General features: G+C 50.0%; 2 protein-coding genes across 4 annotated transcripts in view; both read left to right on the forward strand.

Moving 5' to 3' along the window:
- CD276 (CD276 molecule) overlaps positions 1-2,338 on the forward strand; it is an 8,310-nt gene extending 5,972 nt beyond the window's left edge. For all 3 annotated transcript variants that reach the window (XM_042885698.1, XM_042885697.1, XM_042885696.1), the window contains 3 exons: positions 251-292; positions 469-504; positions 1,243-2,338. In XM_042885698.1, coding sequence (XP_042741632.1) covers positions 251-292; positions 469-504; positions 1,243-1,265 — 101 coding nt within the window. In that variant the 3' untranslated portion in view covers positions 1,266-2,338. The remainder of the gene's footprint in view (positions 1-250; positions 293-468; positions 505-1,242) is intronic.
- A 3,949-nt stretch (positions 2,339-6,287) lies between these two features.
- On the forward strand, positions 6,288-9,250 carry LOC122187866 (zona pellucida sperm-binding protein 3-like). The gene is made up of 9 exons (XM_042885719.1): positions 6,288-6,714; positions 7,190-7,308; positions 7,389-7,492; positions 7,681-7,858; positions 7,933-8,053; positions 8,162-8,253; positions 8,338-8,483; positions 8,738-8,857; positions 9,086-9,250. The coding sequence occupies exons 1-9, from the start codon at positions 6,307-6,309 to the stop codon at positions 9,214-9,216; spliced, it is 1,419 nt and encodes a 472-aa protein (XP_042741653.1). The 5' UTR covers positions 6,288-6,306; the 3' UTR covers positions 9,217-9,250.
- Positions 9,251-17,572: the final 8,322 nt, after the last annotated feature.

Raw genomic sequence — 17,572 nt, forward strand, 5'->3', positions numbered from 1 at the left:
CCTTTTGGCCGGTTTTTAAAAGGTTGGGTTGGTGTGGGTGGGCTCCCCCCCCCCCGGGTAAACCCCCCCCCCCCCCCCCCCCCCGTGGGTTTCAGGGCTCAGCACAGGGCTGGAGGAAGGATGTGGGATGCTGTGGGTACCGCATGTGAGCAGAGGCAGGGAGGCTCAGGCAGGGATGCAGGCATGAACCCATCGAGGTTTTGGTGGAGGTCTGAGGATGCTTCACTCTCTCCTGGTTGTTATTTTGTAGGGACTGAGGAGCAGGACGTGGAGGGGGAAGAACAAAAGACAGGTAAGTGGGTGCTGCGGGTTGGTTCCCAGTGCTCTCAGTACCGTGCTGAGAAGGAGGCTGGCAGACACACTCTGATTGCACAGCTCCCCACATCCCAATATGCCAAAAGCAGTTGTGTGGGGGGAGGTCTCGAGCTGTTCATGCAAGCTGACCACTGCTGGTTTTGCTTTTTGCAGCTCTGCAGCCACTGAAGAGCACAGAAGACAAAGCAGGTGAGTGTGTGTCTGCTGGGTGTCCTTGTCCATGCTCTGGTTAGAGAGGCTCATCTGTAAGGTGCTTCTGAGAAAGTTTTGTCTCCTGTGCAGGTTTTCCTTGCACACAGGGAGCTTTTCTGGGGGCCAAGACAGATTGAAGCATCCCAAGCTTTGCCCCCAAAGCTTTATTTAGCCTTCAGGGTGCTGGGTGAAAGCCTGTACCGTGAGAAATGGCATCAAGGATCCCAGCTTCCCCTTCTGTTCCAGCCCTGTCCTGGTCATTGCCAGGAATTTGGGTCTCCCCAAGGCCCTTTCTCTTTTGAGTAGCTGCCAGGTACTGAATTTTGGATGAAAATCTGTGAGATTTGAGTTTACAGTGATGTTGAATCACTGCTAGTTTCACCTTTATTATTAGCCCTACCATTTTCCCCTCCTCCAATAGATTTATAAAAGCCTTTTCTCCCCTCCCATTCCCACATCTAGAAAAGCATTAGGTAGCAATGTGTTCCTTTTTTCTCTCTTCCATCTTTCATCTCTCCATTCTTATCTCCCCTCTGCTAGCTGCAGACCACCTTTCTTGATTTTTCATCCCAAAATTCAAGCCCATCTTCCCATGCCCATGTATCTGCCCGTAGACATCTGTGTTATCCATGACAGGGAGATACAGGCAAGCTCTTCCAGCTCTGCCTGTGAATTATTATTCTTAATGTTTTTAATTTTATTGTCTATTTCCTTCTTCCTTTTTGTTCCCCCCAGATAACGAGCAAGAAATTGTTTGATGGGAGCTGGGACAGCACCCCGTGCCCCCACACCAGCCCAGCCGTCCCCTGCGGTGACAAACCCAGGACACACCAGAGAGACAGGGACACCCCATCCTGCTGCCAACCCCGCACAGAGTGCTGTCACTCTCTGTGTTTTCGGGGTGCCCTGGGGCTGGAGAGAGGCTGTGCCTCCCTTTAACCCCAGCGAACCCCAAAGCCACAGCCCGAGGGTCCGTCTGTCCGTCTGTGTCCGTAGGAAGCACTGGGCTGAGCCCACAGGGTGAGCATCACTGCAGAGACACGCTAGGATGTTCATTTCACCTCGCACCACTGCACTTCCAACTGGACTTTTCTTTTTGCCTTAAGTGCGTGGTTATCCCATGCCTCCAATTACCCAGGATTTTCCACAGAGGGTTCTTTGTCTGCCCCCCACCCTGAGGCAGGGCTCAGGGAACAGCCGGGGCAGTGCCATGTCTTCACGTTACTTCAGAAGGGTTGGAAGTTGGTAGGTGGCACATGCAGGGGTTTTTAGCAAGTCGTTGATGCCACCCCATCACCTGGCTTCAGCTCAGGAATGCTGGAAAAAAAAAACAACACCAAAATCTAGTTTTTAAGGGAGGGGGGAAAAAAATCACGAAAATATCATTTTTAAGGAAAAAAACAACACACCAAAATCTAGTTTTTAAGGGATGTTTCTCCACCCATGGAGTATTACAACAGGTACTCATCCCCAGCTGGACCGCTGTGCCTATGGTCTCGTGAAGTGTTAAATCAGAACTCATGCACCAAAGCCTTAGCATCCCTGGAGCCCCAAGTGTTTGTGACAGAAACAATGCTCTTTTAATGTGTTTTGGGTAAAACCAAAATGGGTTTTGCTCAGATGGCTGCAGGAAAGGGCACCCGGTGCCAAAGCGTGTGTGACACCAGGGGATCTCTTGGCTTTTGTACGCAGGCTGAGAAATGAATTTGCTTGTGGTCCATAGCTGGGTCCAGCTGTGGGTCTTCTGTTGCTTTTGGCTGTTATTTAAAATCCAGAATCTGGAGGATTTTGTGCCTTGACAAATAAACACGTTGGTCGTTTTGGATGATGATTTCTGAGTTGGTGGTTGGAAAAAGGGAGGGTGAGGGTGACCCAAGCTTCTTTCCCACCTTAAAACCCCACTTCTTTCACGAATCTACAACAGCTTATACCGTTTCTAGGAGAAAAAAATCTATTTTGGTGCTGGAGGAGGTCCAAGGGCACCTATCTGCAGAACAAGGACACCCTGCTTCATACTGCATTAAATGTTTGGGTTGACTTCGTGAGATTCTCAGCATGGAAGAGGGTGACCTGATGTCCACATCTGTGTTTCCAGGGTGTTTGATGGCCTGGGCTGGCGCTCAAAGACCTGCACTTAAAGATTCTCATACATGTGTATGCATATTTTGGACCTCAGCTTTGCTCTGGCTCTGTCCCTCAGTCTTCTGCTGCCACCATGGCATCATCTACCACCGGGTGCTGAGACCTACCTTGATAGCTCCTCTTCATTTTGATACCTAGAGCAGCAGGAGAAAGAGCAAAACCCCAAAGAGCTGTCATCGTCCCTGCACCAACTGCACGACTTTTTTCTGTACTTTGGCTGCTCTTTAATCCCATCCATCGGTAGGGTTTGATGAACAGAGGAGCTGCTGCCAAGGGATGGGGTCTCCTTCAACCCATCACAGCCAGCAGGGATTATTTTTAGCTGTCCTTCCCGGGCGTGCAGCCAGGCACTGCATTTTAATAGAAAAATATTTCTAAAAGCGAGACAAGTTAAAGCGTGCCTGTATCAAAGTCATATTAGGGAGGGGATGGATGGTTATTTCATTTCGGGGCTGTGATATACAATCTGAATTAAGCGCTAGTGCAATTTTTAACGAGGTGCCAGGAGGTGCTATTAATATTATTTAGCGCTCAGCCAGCCTCTGGGCTGGGGGAACAAAGCCATTAACCCCCACTGCCCAATGCTGATGGGTGATGGGACAAGTCGTCCTGAAGCTGAGGGCCTTCATGGGCGTTAAATGGCCTCAGATACCTCCACAGGATGCAGGTGGGTGGGATGGGATGCCTCCATGGTGCTCATCGTCATGAATTTGGGAGTAGGTGGTCTCTAGAGATGATTTCTAGCATCAGTTCTGTCATTCCTCATGTGATCCACTGCACAGAGGGAAGGGGCACCCATGTGCTGTAAGGCAAGCACATCTTTGCCCCCTAAAAAGCTTCTCAGCTTCTGGGTCTCGGCTCCTGAAGGTGAGGAGCAAAGCCCCAAAGCCAAGGATGTGAGCTCATGTTAGGCAGAGGGAAGCAGAAGGTTTCTTGATTACTCAGGTCAGGTAAAAAAAGTTTGCTTTCAGTGGAAATCAGAGCCAGTTTAGAGCCATCTTCCTCCACCTGCCCCAAAAGATGCTCGTGAGCCTATTTTCAGGCATCAAAGGGCTTTGAAAAGCGCATGCACGGCGCCCAAATCCTTTTGGTGGGGAATAAAAATGCGCTATTTTCAGCAGGTCGGTATTTTTAAAGCGGGGTCGGTATTTTCAGAACCCCTTTTTCCCTCCTTGAACCCATCTCTTTTTTTGGCTGGATTGCTCCCTGCTGCCGCAGTGCATCTGGTCCCAATATGTCAGAGTTAACCAAGGGGTTGAGAGACGTTTTAATTACAGGCTTGGCTATCTGGCCTCGTTTGTCACGGGCAACTTGAGCGATTTATCCATCAGCACTTAGACACAAGCTGAAGCAGAAGGGAAGAGCAGGCAGTATTTATCTCGGTGACTCAGAAGAGAGATTTGAAACGAAACAGTGATATCCCATAAAAGCCCCTACCTGGCATAAAGAAGTTGTCTATGACCAGGGAAATGAATGGGTGGTGGTGTTTTAAAATTCCAAGCACATTCCACTTTTTTTTTTCCCCATGTATTCGCCAAGTGGGGCTCCTTTCTTTTTGGGGTGCATGGGAGGATGCTAGCAGGGTGACTTGGCCATTTCACTGCCTCTTAATGACCACGAGGCAAATCCCTCGGCCGTGCTTCTGAGCTGGGTGGCAGCACTGGGGCAGGAGGCAAAATGAGGTTGTCATTGCTCAGTGGGCCGGAGAGAAGCGTGTGCTGCCTCAGGTATGTACAGGTTGCTTAAGCATGGCAGGGCACCCATTCAATTCCCCGATTAATACAGTGTTTAACACTCCAGTGGAAAAAAGCACCCTGGCAAACAAACGGATGAGCAGCCCAGAGAAGTGCTGACGATGCAGTTCGTTTCCATGCACACAATAATTTTCCAGGCTCAGGGAAAAAAGCAGGTGCTGATGCTCGTTGGCTCTGGCGTGTTCCAATCTGGGCCCTCCCCCCATCCCTCTGTCCCAGGTGCATCCCTAGGGATGGATGAGATGGATGGCACCCACCCAACCAGTGGATGGAGCTCCTAGCCCAGGGATGCAAAGAGCAGGGAGATGACCCTAATGTCCTTCATCACCAGAGGAAATCTATAGTCACCAACGGAAAGGGCTATTCCTTCAGAGCTATTAAATGCAGATCGCAGTGATGGATGTGGCTGGGAGGTGGTAGATTTTTCTCTTTTTCTTGCAGCCTATTGATCCCAAATGAGAACGAAAACCATTCCCACCCCTGACATTCAGCCTTTCCCACCCAGCAGGAGCTGGCAGAGTTTAAGGCCCATCCATCTCCCATCCACCCAGCTAGCACGGGCACGAGCCGGGCTTGGAGCCGACCACCGCTTCCTGAATTAATAAAGAGAGCCTGAGCCACCGGAGAGGTTTTTCTTGTTGTATCATTTATTCATCACTCATAAAACTATCCACACTTTGGGGAGACCGCAGCAGATGTCTAATGCATGGGCCAGCAGGAAAGGGGGGTCCTGTTGGGATTCGGCTGCCTCCTGCGAGTCTGAGCAGCCTGCACAACCCCAGACCCATCCTGCAGATGGAGAGGAAGATGCTTCATCCTCCAAATCCCATTCTGTCTGGCGTGCATGCAGCGCTGCTGTAAAAACACAGCACAAATACGACTCCTCCGTGTTAAAATCCCTCCTGGTTGTTCAGCTGCAGGGCATTGTCCCCATGTCAAGTGGACCCCAGTTGCTCTGTGTGACCCCCAACCTCCCCGTTCTGCACGGCGATGTAGAGCCATTAGTCATCCTACTGTACGTACCAGCAGCTGTGCCAATTAGCATAATTAACACATGAGGGCCAATTAATCTCTTGATTATGCCTGCCATTCACTTATCAGCTGCTATTATGGGAAGATCAGCTTTTGTACCTCTGCTTTCTATGCAAATAAGCCGGTTATGATGCCTTCATTACTTGATACACAATTACCCAGTGCAGATACCCATGAAATCGAGCACGGACAGATTGTCAGCACATAGGGGCCAGAGCCCAGGTGGATTTGGCAGCTAAAGGGCTATGAAAGCTCCCTCCATGTCCGAACAGCTGATGCTCACAGTTGGGCTTTTGGGGAACCTCTAAAATGCTGTGGGAGCTTCTGGCACAACGCTGGGCAATGTTAGCTCCATTTCAGCCATAGTAAGAGACACATAGGCACAAGCATGAGGGATGATTTTGGCCTTGGAGATGTGCTGTGGGGCTGCTGGCCTTAAGTTGCATCTTGGTGCCGTGCCACTGGTTGCTGTAGCTGGGTGCAATTCTCTTGTTACATAGGTGGTAACAGGGACAGTCAGAAGGTCAGCAAGATCTGTGGTCCAAGGAGATGCAAGAGGACACAACGTGCCCTGCGTCCCCTCCATGGTCACCTCCCTGTGTGCCCCTAAAACCGAGGTGACAATGGCTGTTACCATCTCAAACAGGTGAGACACAGGACAACATTCTGGGGCAATTCAGGGCAATGCTCCCAGAGGGAAGAATGATCCCAGCTGATTTCCATTGACCTGGGTTGCCCCTGGATGCTCCAAGGGCTGCAGGAGGCCCCGCCTGCAGCTTCCAGGTGCATCCCATCTGCTCTGCAAGGTATAAAAGGCATCTGAGCAACCTCTTCTCTACCTGCTGGGTTTTTTCTTTTTGTTGGTGTGAAGATGGGGTCTGGAGGCAGCCTGGGAGTTGTCCTGTTGTGCTGGATGCTGGCTGAAGCAGCATCTTATAGTCCTTGGGATTTCTCTTCAAGGGACTCAGGGGTCTTGAGGGTCCGAGGGGACTCTTCTTGGAGGCCACCCCAGGTGCCTTCCTTCTCCCAGCCCTCCCCATGGGCATGGGTGGACGTGTCCCAGCTCCAGGCTGCATCCCCACTGCACCCCGTGTCTGTGTGGTGCCAGGAGGCTCAGATGGTGGTCACAGTGCACAGGGACCTCTTTGGTACCGGGCGCCTGGTCCGGGCTGCAGACCTGACCCTGGGTACGGCTGCCTGCCCAGCCACGGCCCAGAATGCTGCTGAGAACGTGGTGACCTTCACGGCTGGGCTGCATGAGTGTGGCAGCACCTTACAGGTGAGGGGGGGTGCTGGGGTGAGGGGCTGCTCCATCTTTGGTGATGCTGCTGCTTGGGGTAATGTGATTTCTCTAGGCTATAGTCCATGGTGGTGATGAGTAAATGCAAGCCTTTGGGGGCAATGCGCTATTACACAGCCTAATTAGTTCTGCAGGTGTCTCAGTCCTAAAAATGGTCTGGTAAAGGTGATAGTGAGGGCTGAGGTTATGCTGTAGCACTTATCTGCTTGCAGCAGAAATTGAGCTGTAGTGTGACTGTTGCAGGACTGTTTTTGCCAACTATGGCACCTACTAGGTGAGGCACCCAGTCAGCTGCAAGCAGAGCTCCTGGCTTTTTCCTCGGGTTGGAGAATGTGAAGGACAGGCTATGTCTCCATGGCTGATGTATATCCATGTCCTAGTACTGTCAGTGCTGAGGTTTTGACTGACTGGCTTGTTTTATGAACTTATCAGTTCTCCCAAATGTCCCTTCCAGATGACATCAGACTCCTTGATCTACAAAACAAGTTTGTTCTATAAACCTACTCCTGTTGGCAACATGGTCATTGTAAGGACCAGCCCGGCTGTGGTTCCTATTGAGTGTCACTATCCCAGGTGAGCAAACAGGACTGTTCCTCTGCATCTATGGACTTGCAGTGATGGTTGCTTGTTTGTTAACACCTCTTTCCATTTAGGAAGAGCAACGTGAGCAGCAATGCTGTCCGACCTACGTGGGTTCCCTTCCACTCCACACTGTCAATGGAAGAGAAGCTGGTGTTCTCCCTGCGCCTCATGAGTGGTGGGTGTAGAGCTCCAGCCCCATTTCGCTCCGATACTTGTATGGCCCAAGCAGAGCAAGACCTGAGCTGGACTGAAGCCTTAAAGAAGGGATGCGTGGGCTGCTCCTTGGTTGAGGGGCCCTACATACATGGGAGGGCGATGTGCTTTTCTCCAAAGCTGCCTGTAACCTCAGCCTTCCCGTTCCAGATGACTGGAGGACGGAGAGGCTCTCCAATGGTGTGCAGCTGGGGGAAAGCCTGCATCTCCAGGCTGATGTCATGGCTGGGGGCCACGTACCACTGAGGCTGTTTGTGGATGACTGTGTGGCTACTCTGAGTCCTGACAGGAGCTCCTTTCCCCGATACGCCCTGATTGACCTCAGCGGGTAAGGGGGTGGCCTGGGCTGTGGGGTAATGCTGCAGATAGCTGGGGCTGCCCTGATGTCGGACCCTCATGCAGGTGCTTGGTGGATGGAAGAGCAGACGATGCCACTTCAGCCTTCATATCTCCACGGCCAAGGCAGGAAACACTGCAGTTCATGGTTGATGCATTCAAGTTTGCAGGAGATGACAGAAACTTGGTGAGAAGCGATGCCTACCCCTCTTGTCCTGGCCTGCTCTGACGTGGTCGTGTTCTGCAGGACCAAACTCAACTCATCCTGGGGATGTTGGTTTAATTTCACTTCCAGATCTACATCACGTGTCACCTGAAGGTCTCTCCAGCAGACCAGGCCCCCAATCCACTGAACAAAGCCTGTTCCTTCAACAAAGCCAGCAGCCTGTGAGTAGCTGAAGGACGTGTGGATGGGCACAGCTAGAAGGAGAGGGTTCACAACCGATTCCTTCATGGGTATTTCTCTTTCAGCTGGGCTCCTGTGGAGGGTAGTGGAGATATCTGCAGCTGCTGTGAGACAGGCAACTGTCTGTTGTCTGGAGGATACTCCCGGAGAACCAACCCTCTGGCCAGATGGTCAGGGAGACGCTTGAAGAGGGATGCTTCTTCCAGGCAAGGTAGGGCTCAGCACATCCTAAACGCAGCCCTGAGTCCTGGTGACCTTCTAGCTTGGGATGGCAGAGGTGCTGGGTGGCCTCTAGGAAATGGGTCACATCTCAACGACAAACTTGGCTCTTCTTCAGTGTTGTAACTGCCCTTATGTCAAACCACTGGAAACCCATCCTTGCAAGGGCTGCCTTCCTGTAAGCCCTGAAATCTGAAGTGCTCAGGAACTCTCTCCCGTGAGTTCAATATGTTTGTGTCCTCTTAGATGGGTCCTTGAGGAGAGCGGAAGCTGAAGTCTCAGTTGGACCACTGCTAATCCTTGATCCAGCTCAGGGATTGTGGAGTTCCTCAGGACGCCGTGTGCCAGCAGGGAAGGCACCACAGGGTATGTGGGATCTGTGTACATCTGTGCCTTCATGTCTCAACTGAAGGTGACTCTAAGTTGACCTAATCATGTTCTTTCTCTCATGATTTCATACCTACACTGAATCTCTAGCATAATCAATGAAAGACAGCCTGGGGAGTAGTTTCCTGACACATCCTGTGAGTTCTGCCCCTGGCAGATGGTGGGAAGCCATTAGATGTGTAGTGAAGGGGTTTTTGTCTCTTTCAGGTGCTGCTGGAGGACTTCCTATGCTGGTTCAAGTAGCCATGCTCATAGCTGCTGTTTTGCTGAGCTTAACTGCCCTTGGAATATTTCTTGTGTGTAAAAGATACAGCCGCCCTCCCAGTGTGTCTCTGTAATTCCTTGTTCCTAATAAAAAGAAATGCTTCTGTCCTCCCTTTGCCCTCAGTGGGAAGGAGGAATGGCAGCCTTGGGTCTGGTCTGCTCCAATGGGGGTGAGATGAGGTACCAGCCTCCAGGTAAGCCAATCACTGTGTGGCTACAGCTGGTGGTTTAGCTCCTATTTTTGGGCTTTCAGGGGAAAAAGCAATGCAGCTGACAGATGCTAAATGGATCTGGGGCTTTAGAAGTCCTGTTTGCTCCTCCTTAGCAGCAGTGATACTGGAGGACACAACAGCAGCTCTGTCTGGGACTTGTTGATGGTAGGAGTTGATATAGCCTAGAAGAAAAGTTCCTACTTCTGAAGATAAGGGCTGGAGGTAATATGATGTTCAATCCCTCACCTCATTCTGTAGCTTTTCCCTCTCCTGCACAGCATAAGCTTAGCTGCTTGGCTAAGCTCACCTATAGCCTGACCTGATCCTGTGGCCAGATGTCCGTGCCTCTTGCAGAGCTAGAGGGCATGAAGTCATCTGCGTGTATCAGGTGAACTGCCTTGTTTCATGCAACGTGGGGTCCTGTGCCTTGGGCGAGTCAGCAGTGGAGGCAAACACCTTTAATCAGGAATGTGCCTTGGTTGGGGATGGCGTGCTTTGCAAGGGGAATTCCCAAGCTTGTTGGCTGCCTTCTATCCATGTGCTCTCGGTTTCCATCTATACAAGAAGTCAAATACTTAATGTTTGCAGCAACCCTATCCAGTGAGGTTATTAAAGAAAATTTTGTCTCTTAAGGAGTGGTGAGGTATTGAAATAGACTGCCCAGGGAGGTGATGGAGACACTGTCTGTGGTTACGTGTAAGAAAAGAGTAGATGTTACACTGAGTGATGATCAGGCATGGGCTGCTGGTTGGGCTGGATGATCTTAGTGTTCATTCCAACCTTGATGAACACAGCAACCCTTCTCAAGCTGAATCCTAGACAGACTATGTAGAGGCCAAGCTGTGAGCCAGAGAGCAATGCCAGCAGCTCCAGTTCTTGGGCATTTTGTTCTGTTTTTTTGCTACGTCCCTCTATATTTGCTGCTGATTAAAGGCATTGCCTCCTCTTGGCAGCTGAATCACAGAATGAGAATTGTCATCTTAATTTTTTTCTTCCCCTTAAGCTCTTGGGCTGCAAGACCCTAGCCATTAGGCTGCAATCTCGCACTGCTGATTTTCCTTACAACATGCTCAGACAAAACCTGAGCAGAGCTATGTTGCTGCAAATGATCCTTCCCTAACAGCCTTATGCAACCCCTTGTCAGGGAATGATCCTGTTTGCACGGAGCAATTAGCCTGGCACTTGTGCTCTGTGGGGTGTGAAGTAGGATCCCCATCCCTAGGCGAGCTTGATTTAGAAGCCTGGGGACAATGTGCTTAGGGGAAAATGTTTCCTACTTCTCTTTTCAATGAATTAAGCAGCTGAGCCGAAATAATCGGGTGGAAAAATGAGACAGCCATGTAAAATTTTCTTATGGGTGGAAATTCTCCCAGATCAGGCTGTCAGCCTCAGTGTTTGATGCACAAGCTGTTTCGTGGAGGAGCTACAGGAGATTAAAACCCCTTTCTCTTCCCTGACACAACAGAATGACATGCCCAGGGAGGCTGGGCTGAGTGTGGCCAGGCAGGTCCTTAGGCACACCAATGGGGTGCTGATGGGGACCACCATACTGTGGGGGTTGGTCTATATTGATGCTCCTTCCAACAATGTTGTCTTCACTGATCTATAAAACCATTTGCCAATGGTGTCCACAGGAACTAAACATGCTTGGTTGAGCCACATAGGATGCAGAGAGCATTGGGTGAGCCTGAGAAACCTTCATGGGCTGTTGGTGCAGCTCCTGAACCCATGGCTGGAGCTGCTCCTGCGGTAATGCTCAATCAGCATACTTGTGCACACCACATCCCTTCTGCTCTTTATTAGCATTCGTTTTCCTTGCACACATGAGCACCTGAGTAAAGACTTAATTAGAAAGCTGCAGATGCTGGTAGAACAATCAATTTGTGGGAATTAATAATGGGAGTGAGAACGCAGCGCAGTTATTCGCTGGTGTCTCCCACTTCCTGATTGCCACGTTGTATGGAGACGTTGGTGAGAGGATATGGGGGGGCTGCCAGGCAATTAATTAAAAGGAAAAGAATTTACTGCACGAGAGAACATCAGGTGCTACTTAAAAGGATTTAAGGGTAATAAATGAGCAGGAGATCTGTGCCGTCCGCTGGGTGACGTGTGAGCACAAATGCCCATCTGTGTTGACTGCTTCCAACTGTCCCTGTTGGGAGATAGATCACAGCAAGAACAATTAAAAGTTGGTAAAAAGTAATGAACTGGGGGTTTTCCCAAGAGAGGTACTTCACTTCTGCAAGCTTATGGTGGGGCCTTCACCCAGTGAGGGTGCTGCTGGAGAGGTCATAGGATGGATTGGGCTGGAAGGAGGATGGCTAGGGCTGGCAGCTCAGAGATGCTGCATCAACCAGAGGAAGGCAAAAGGAAAGAAAAGAGGAACTCTTCACTTTGGCCATTCTGTGAGGTCTTAGCAGCACACGAGAGGTGGTTGTGCTGAGCTGGGGTGATACAAGCTGTGTCCTTTCTCAGTCCTCTGCATCCACACAGCTCTGGACCTTCCCCTTAAGATGATGGGAAGTTTGGCTGCCCATTTTTCTTGCTGTAGGTGCTCACAAATCAGCAGATCTGTATCAGGGCTGGTTTCCCAAAGATGTGCATTATTAATGCTCTGCCTCTACATGTTCAAGTAAATTGCTACATGGCTTTTTTTTTTCCTTTTTTTTTCCCCCCTCTTTCCATGGCAATTAGCAAAGCAGAATGCTGCTCTAAATCTTGGTGAAGGTGAAATTGAGTTGTTTACTGTAAATAATATCCGTTTTCCTCACAAAAGGAGAAAGAAAGCAAAGTTCCTGGTATCCCTTGTGGGCATTCATTACCATCCCAGAGACAACAGCCTTTCCCTGAGGAGCTGCAATTAATTCACTTCTCTTGTTCTTGCTGCCTTCCAAAAGAAAAAAAGTGCTGCAGTGGAAGTGGATGTGAAGGAGCAAAAGCCATTTGAAAACACCTCTGGTAAATTAAAGTTTTGCCGTATTTGCCGAGATAATTTAGTATAATTCCCTGCTAATGAATTAATGCACCACTTCTTGTTCATTATAGCTTTCCTAATTTGATTGGAGCTCCAAGTGCTATCTAACTTCATTACCAGCAAATATTAATGTAATAAGACACATTTGGACCTGAGCATCTGCAGGTGTCCCCTGCTCCTATGCTCTGTGTGCCCCACATTCAGCAGGGGTGAACCATGGCTTCCTTGGCTGAGTGGGAACCAGGTTTGGAAGAGCAGGAGGAGGAAGGCAGGGGATGCTGCCCATCCATGGTGCTGCCTGCTCTTTGATGGACAGAGGAGCAATCCCATCTCTCTGCAGCCCTGATGGCCAGGAAGGAAAAAACAGAAGCTTAAAAATATGCTCATTGCATTAAGCACCATCAGTGGTCCCACCGTGGCCTGGCTTGGAGCTGCTTTGGAACTTACTCTTTAATAAACACCCTGTAGGAAGCAGGGGTGGCATCAGCTCTTCCCAAACCCTGCTCCTCTATGCAAATAGCTCTGTGCATAATTTAAGTTCTGTGTTGCTTGTGCTGAGTAACCCTCTCCTCTTGAGCTAAAAAAAGGATGAGGAGGGGGAGTTTCTTTTTCCAAGCCTTTTTTTTTTTTTTTTTTTTTGCTATTTCCTTCCCAAAGCCATGGGCAAAGAGGTGTTCCTAGGGCACCTACTGCAGCGTAGCATCCCATGGTGGCCATAAGTAACATTCCAGGTCATCAGATGAGCCACATCCAGCACTGGAAGCCAGCTGGTAAAAAATGAAGGTTTTGATGTAAGGATGAGGTTGGGATGAGTCCCACCGGCGCTGATCCTGACACCCCAGGACTTTGGCCATAGGCTTTGCTGAAGGCAAGGTCCCTCCTGGCTCAAGTGGCACTGGGGACGCAGCTCTACTCCTCCCCAAGGCCACTGCATCAAAGCCAACAGCTTTGCTTTTCCCTGCTCATTACTATTATTTTTTTTTTTTCCCCTTTCAAGAGCCACCATGTTTTAATTATTTATTTGGAGCATGATTAATGTTTTGTCTGATGCTGTTCCGCCAGGGGAGCCCCGGTACATTTTGGTTTAGCGAGAGCTAATTAAGAAGTCCCATCAAGCATGTCATCCCTTGTCTTACAAGCACCTCCAGGGCTGCTCTGACATGGCTGCGTTCCTGCAGGCTCGGCTGGATCTAGGACCATCATGAGAGCCCTGGGGGGACTGATGGAGCCCGGGGCTCTGCTGGGGGGTCCCTGCAGCTGTCTCCATCTGGGGAACTTCTGGCTTCCCAAAGAAAGGGATGTGGGGCTGTGAGAACTTTGTCCCTGTTCTCTTGTCCCCAGAGGTGAGTGCAAAAGCCTGTCTTGGCCACCCTGAAAGGGAGTGCTGCTTGCTTCAGCCACATCCCACGGTGGGGACAGGACCCAGAGGGCTGCTGGTTAAAGTTGGGTGATGTTCTTGGCCTCAACTCCACCCCTTTTGATTGCATTCCAGGTGAAAGCTTTGCAGCATCCTCAATGGGAATGATGCACAAGGAGATGGCAACTGCAGAGGTGCTGTGACATAAGGCCACCACATTGTCTCTGCTTGGCACTGGTCCCTGTGTCTTGGCAGTGTGCAGGATAAAAGGGCAAGAAGGGGAGAGCCTCAACATCTGTGTGGGATGTGGTGACACAAGTGTGTGTGGGCACCCACTGCCACCCAGTGGTGGAGAACACCCAGTCACTGAGCAGCAGGGTGCAGAATGCAGTAAATATTTGTGTACATTACCCACAAGGGTAGCAAAGGTTCAGGTCTAGCTCAACCACGGCCGCCAGAGGACCAGACCTGAATTTCCTCCTTCAGCTCAGGAAGGGTAGCAGAGTGAAGTAGTTGGATGTGTCTCGATGGAGAAAACCCATCCTGATGGGCACTGTGTGACTGCTCCAGCACCCAGGTGACGTGTGAGGAGTGGTGGCAGTGTAGATTGCTGAGCTGGAGCTGGTGCACTGCATGGCTCAACCACTGTGTCTGGGCAGAGGACACAGGTGGAACCTGGTGACCTTCACCCAAGATCTGCCACACCGTGGGGACACTAATGGGCACAATCAGCCCCACTTGAGGCCTCTACCAGTTTGTGGGCTTGCGAGCCTATATGAGCTCAGCTTGGGGTTGGTAGTGCCTGTCTGAGCTGTGCTGTGGGATTGCTCATGTCTATGTCTATGTGCAAGTCTATATCCATGTCTACATCCATGTCCATGCTGACGTCCATATCCGTGTCCGTGCCAATCCATCCATTTTCATGCCCTTGCCTAGGTGCAAGGCCGTATCCATGTCCCTAGCCATGTCTGTGTACAAGACTATTCTCATGCCCACATCTATGCCCATATCCCAGTCTACATCCATGCATTACGGACACTTGTCCATGCCCCACTGATTCTTTCCACTTGTTCCCACTGTGATCTGGACTAGCCTTATCCTCGCCACCCTGCCTAATGATATGGGCTCCACACTGCTGCCAGATGCCACTCAGTCCCCCTCATCCCTCATGGGGACGCTGGGACAGCTCATTCCCATCTCCCACATTCAGCAGGCAGGACCCAGGGAGCCAGGCTTACACATCTCCACCCCATGGGCACCAGGAGAGCACAGTGACAACAACCTCAGGAGAGAGATGGGAAGAATTTGAGGGGATGGAAGCTGTTGCAAGTAATGCATTTTCTGTCTGCAAGGAGATAACCTCCAGCAGGTGTTACCCAGCTCTGGAGCATGCAGAGGCAGATGGAAACATGGCTGGAGATAAGCAGAGCTGGGCAAGATGGGACACACAGTCACTGCATTGCAGAGCAAATCAGGCTGGGGACGTGCAGGTGTGCTTTTGGGATGCTCTTACCCTGCAGCATCCTTTTTTTCCCCATTGGGCAGAGCACTGTGGGGCTGGATGAGTGAGGATGAGGAGGGAAGTGCTTCAGCATCCTGAGGGTGAAACAGCTCCTGATATCTGGAAGGGGAGCCTGAAGGCAAGCTGATCTCACAGTTATAAAGAAGAAGCATTGCACAAGGCACTGGTACATTTCTTGCAGTAATTCAGCCGTGGAACAGCAAGGAACAAATAAGACAAGATGCTGTACATTAACAGAGGCAGAAGGCATAGCCTTTCCCTTGGAAAAACAAAACATTCGTCTTCCAGCTGCGGCCAGCACCCAGCCCTGAGCAATATGCAGTCCTTGGGGCCACCAGTGGAAATGGGGGGCACCAAGGCAAGGAGGGAGGTGGCCCATGGGCTCCTTCAGCATGACAAGCATTTGGATTTTAGCAGGAGGTGGGGCACTGGAAGCCTTGTGGGGTGTTTGGGATGCAGGCGTTGTCTCCGCTGCCGGGAGCCCGGCTTCATTTTGCTTCTATTTTTCCTGACCTCCTCCCCAGGTAAAAGCATTTCTTTGCATTTTCCCCCCAAGGATGGTGAAAGCGAGAAACCTGCTTTGCTCACCATCCCCGACCGGAGGCAGCTGATTCAAATGCAAAGCTGAAATTTTGCTTTAAAACCCATCAAACCGTGCCAAACGCCAGCACGGTACCCGCCGGCGGGCGAGGAAAGGGCAAAAATGAGCAAAGCTGTCACATCTCGTCCCCGAGGCGAAGAGCAGCCGGAGCCGTCGTGCTGGGTCGTGTCCTCGTTTTATTTGCTGATTGTTTCTTTATTGCTTCTGGAGAAAACACGAGCCTTTTGCCCCTTCCTCTGCCAGCTCTCGTGTGGTGGCCCGGCTCTGTTTTGGGCTTTCTCAAAGTTTTTGTGGTGTCTGAAGAGGGGTTGAGGATGGGGGACAGGGAGGGATGCTCCTATCCTGGCCGTTCCCAGGTGTTTGGGGCAGTTTTTTGCTATGGGCTGATAAATATTAATTCATTAACATATGGTGTCCTGAGGAAGACAAGGTGTTCTCCCCACATTGGAAATGTTGACGTCCAACTGAATGCCCAGAAAGTCACTTAGAAATGAAGAATAATAATAAAAGAACTGCACCAGGACAAAAAAGAGCCCCATCAGTCCTGTGGGAGCCATAATTTTGAGTGACCAATGCAAATCCTGCTGGGACACAAAGCCCGTTCATTCAGCACCATTCATCACCAAGCAATTATTACCAGTCCGAATGGTTCCTCCACATTTCAATTAATAATTTGTGTTCTCTTCTTGAACCTTGCCCTAAAAACACCCACATTTTCCTGCTCAATAACAGCAGAACCCTTCTGTGGCTGTCTCTGGTCGTGTAGAAGAGCGCAAGGACATTGCCTGCAGATTGAGCTGCTCTGAATATTTACGTCGTGCTCCTCCTGAAATTATTAAAGAATAAAGCTGCATCTATTAATCACACTTTTACAGTGGGGCTCAGCTGTAAAGAAAACTCTTAGAAGTTAATAAGCAACCAGCTGTTGGCATGCAAAATGCTAACAAAGGAGCTGTCCTTTCCCACTTCTCCTTGTGGTGGGGTGCCTTTCTCCAGCACATGGGACAGGGATGCTCAATCTCTTGGTAGATCTATTTGTGAAAATAAATTTTATTTTCTTGTGAATTTTCACAAAATCCCAGCCCTGGGGATATGGGGAAATGCGGAAGGAGATGGTGTTCATACAGCTGTGAAGGGGAAAAAATCCTAAAAACTAGGGGGAAAAAAAAAAAAAAGCCTTAAAAGACCTAAAAAATGAAATTGTACTTCTTATTTCAGCTCATGGGAGGTGGTGATTCCCATCAGCAGGCATGCCCTGGTCTGTAACCTCAGAAATACCAATTGCTCCAAGTATGGGGACCCCAAGATGGGGACGTGATGTGATGTGGGTCCCTGAACTCCATCGCTGCCGTTCCTGGGGTTAATTCCCTCAAACCACCCATGAGTTCTCAATTTGCTTTTTTCCACCCTGTTTTCCCTACCAAGTGCCTACAGAGCGTCACAGCGAGGGACGTTCGCCCTCCCTGGCCCAGCCACCAAGCTCTCTTGGTGTCCCCAAGTGAGAAGCTCACCTCTCTTGGTACGTATATACATAGGATCTCTATATGCTATTGTCGATATTCTCCACGATGAACAATTTATTGAGCTGCACCTTCCATCCACAAAGCAGTCGAAAATTCCCTGAGCCTCAAAAATGACGGGTAAGGTAGTTGGACATTTGTCTCCTCTGCCAACTTCTCATCTCAATTTTATTAGTAGTAGCGATTTATTTAAATATATATTTATATATGTATATATATATATATACTTCTGATCCCTTCCCAA

The sequence above is a fragment of the Lagopus leucura genome, unplaced genomic scaffold (assembly GCF_019238085.1).
Source record: "Lagopus leucura isolate 7727_CA_CO unplaced genomic scaffold, USGS_WTPT01 Super-Scaffold_100052, whole genome shotgun sequence".
NCBI lineage: Eukaryota > Metazoa > Chordata > Aves > Galliformes > Phasianidae > Lagopus > Lagopus leucura.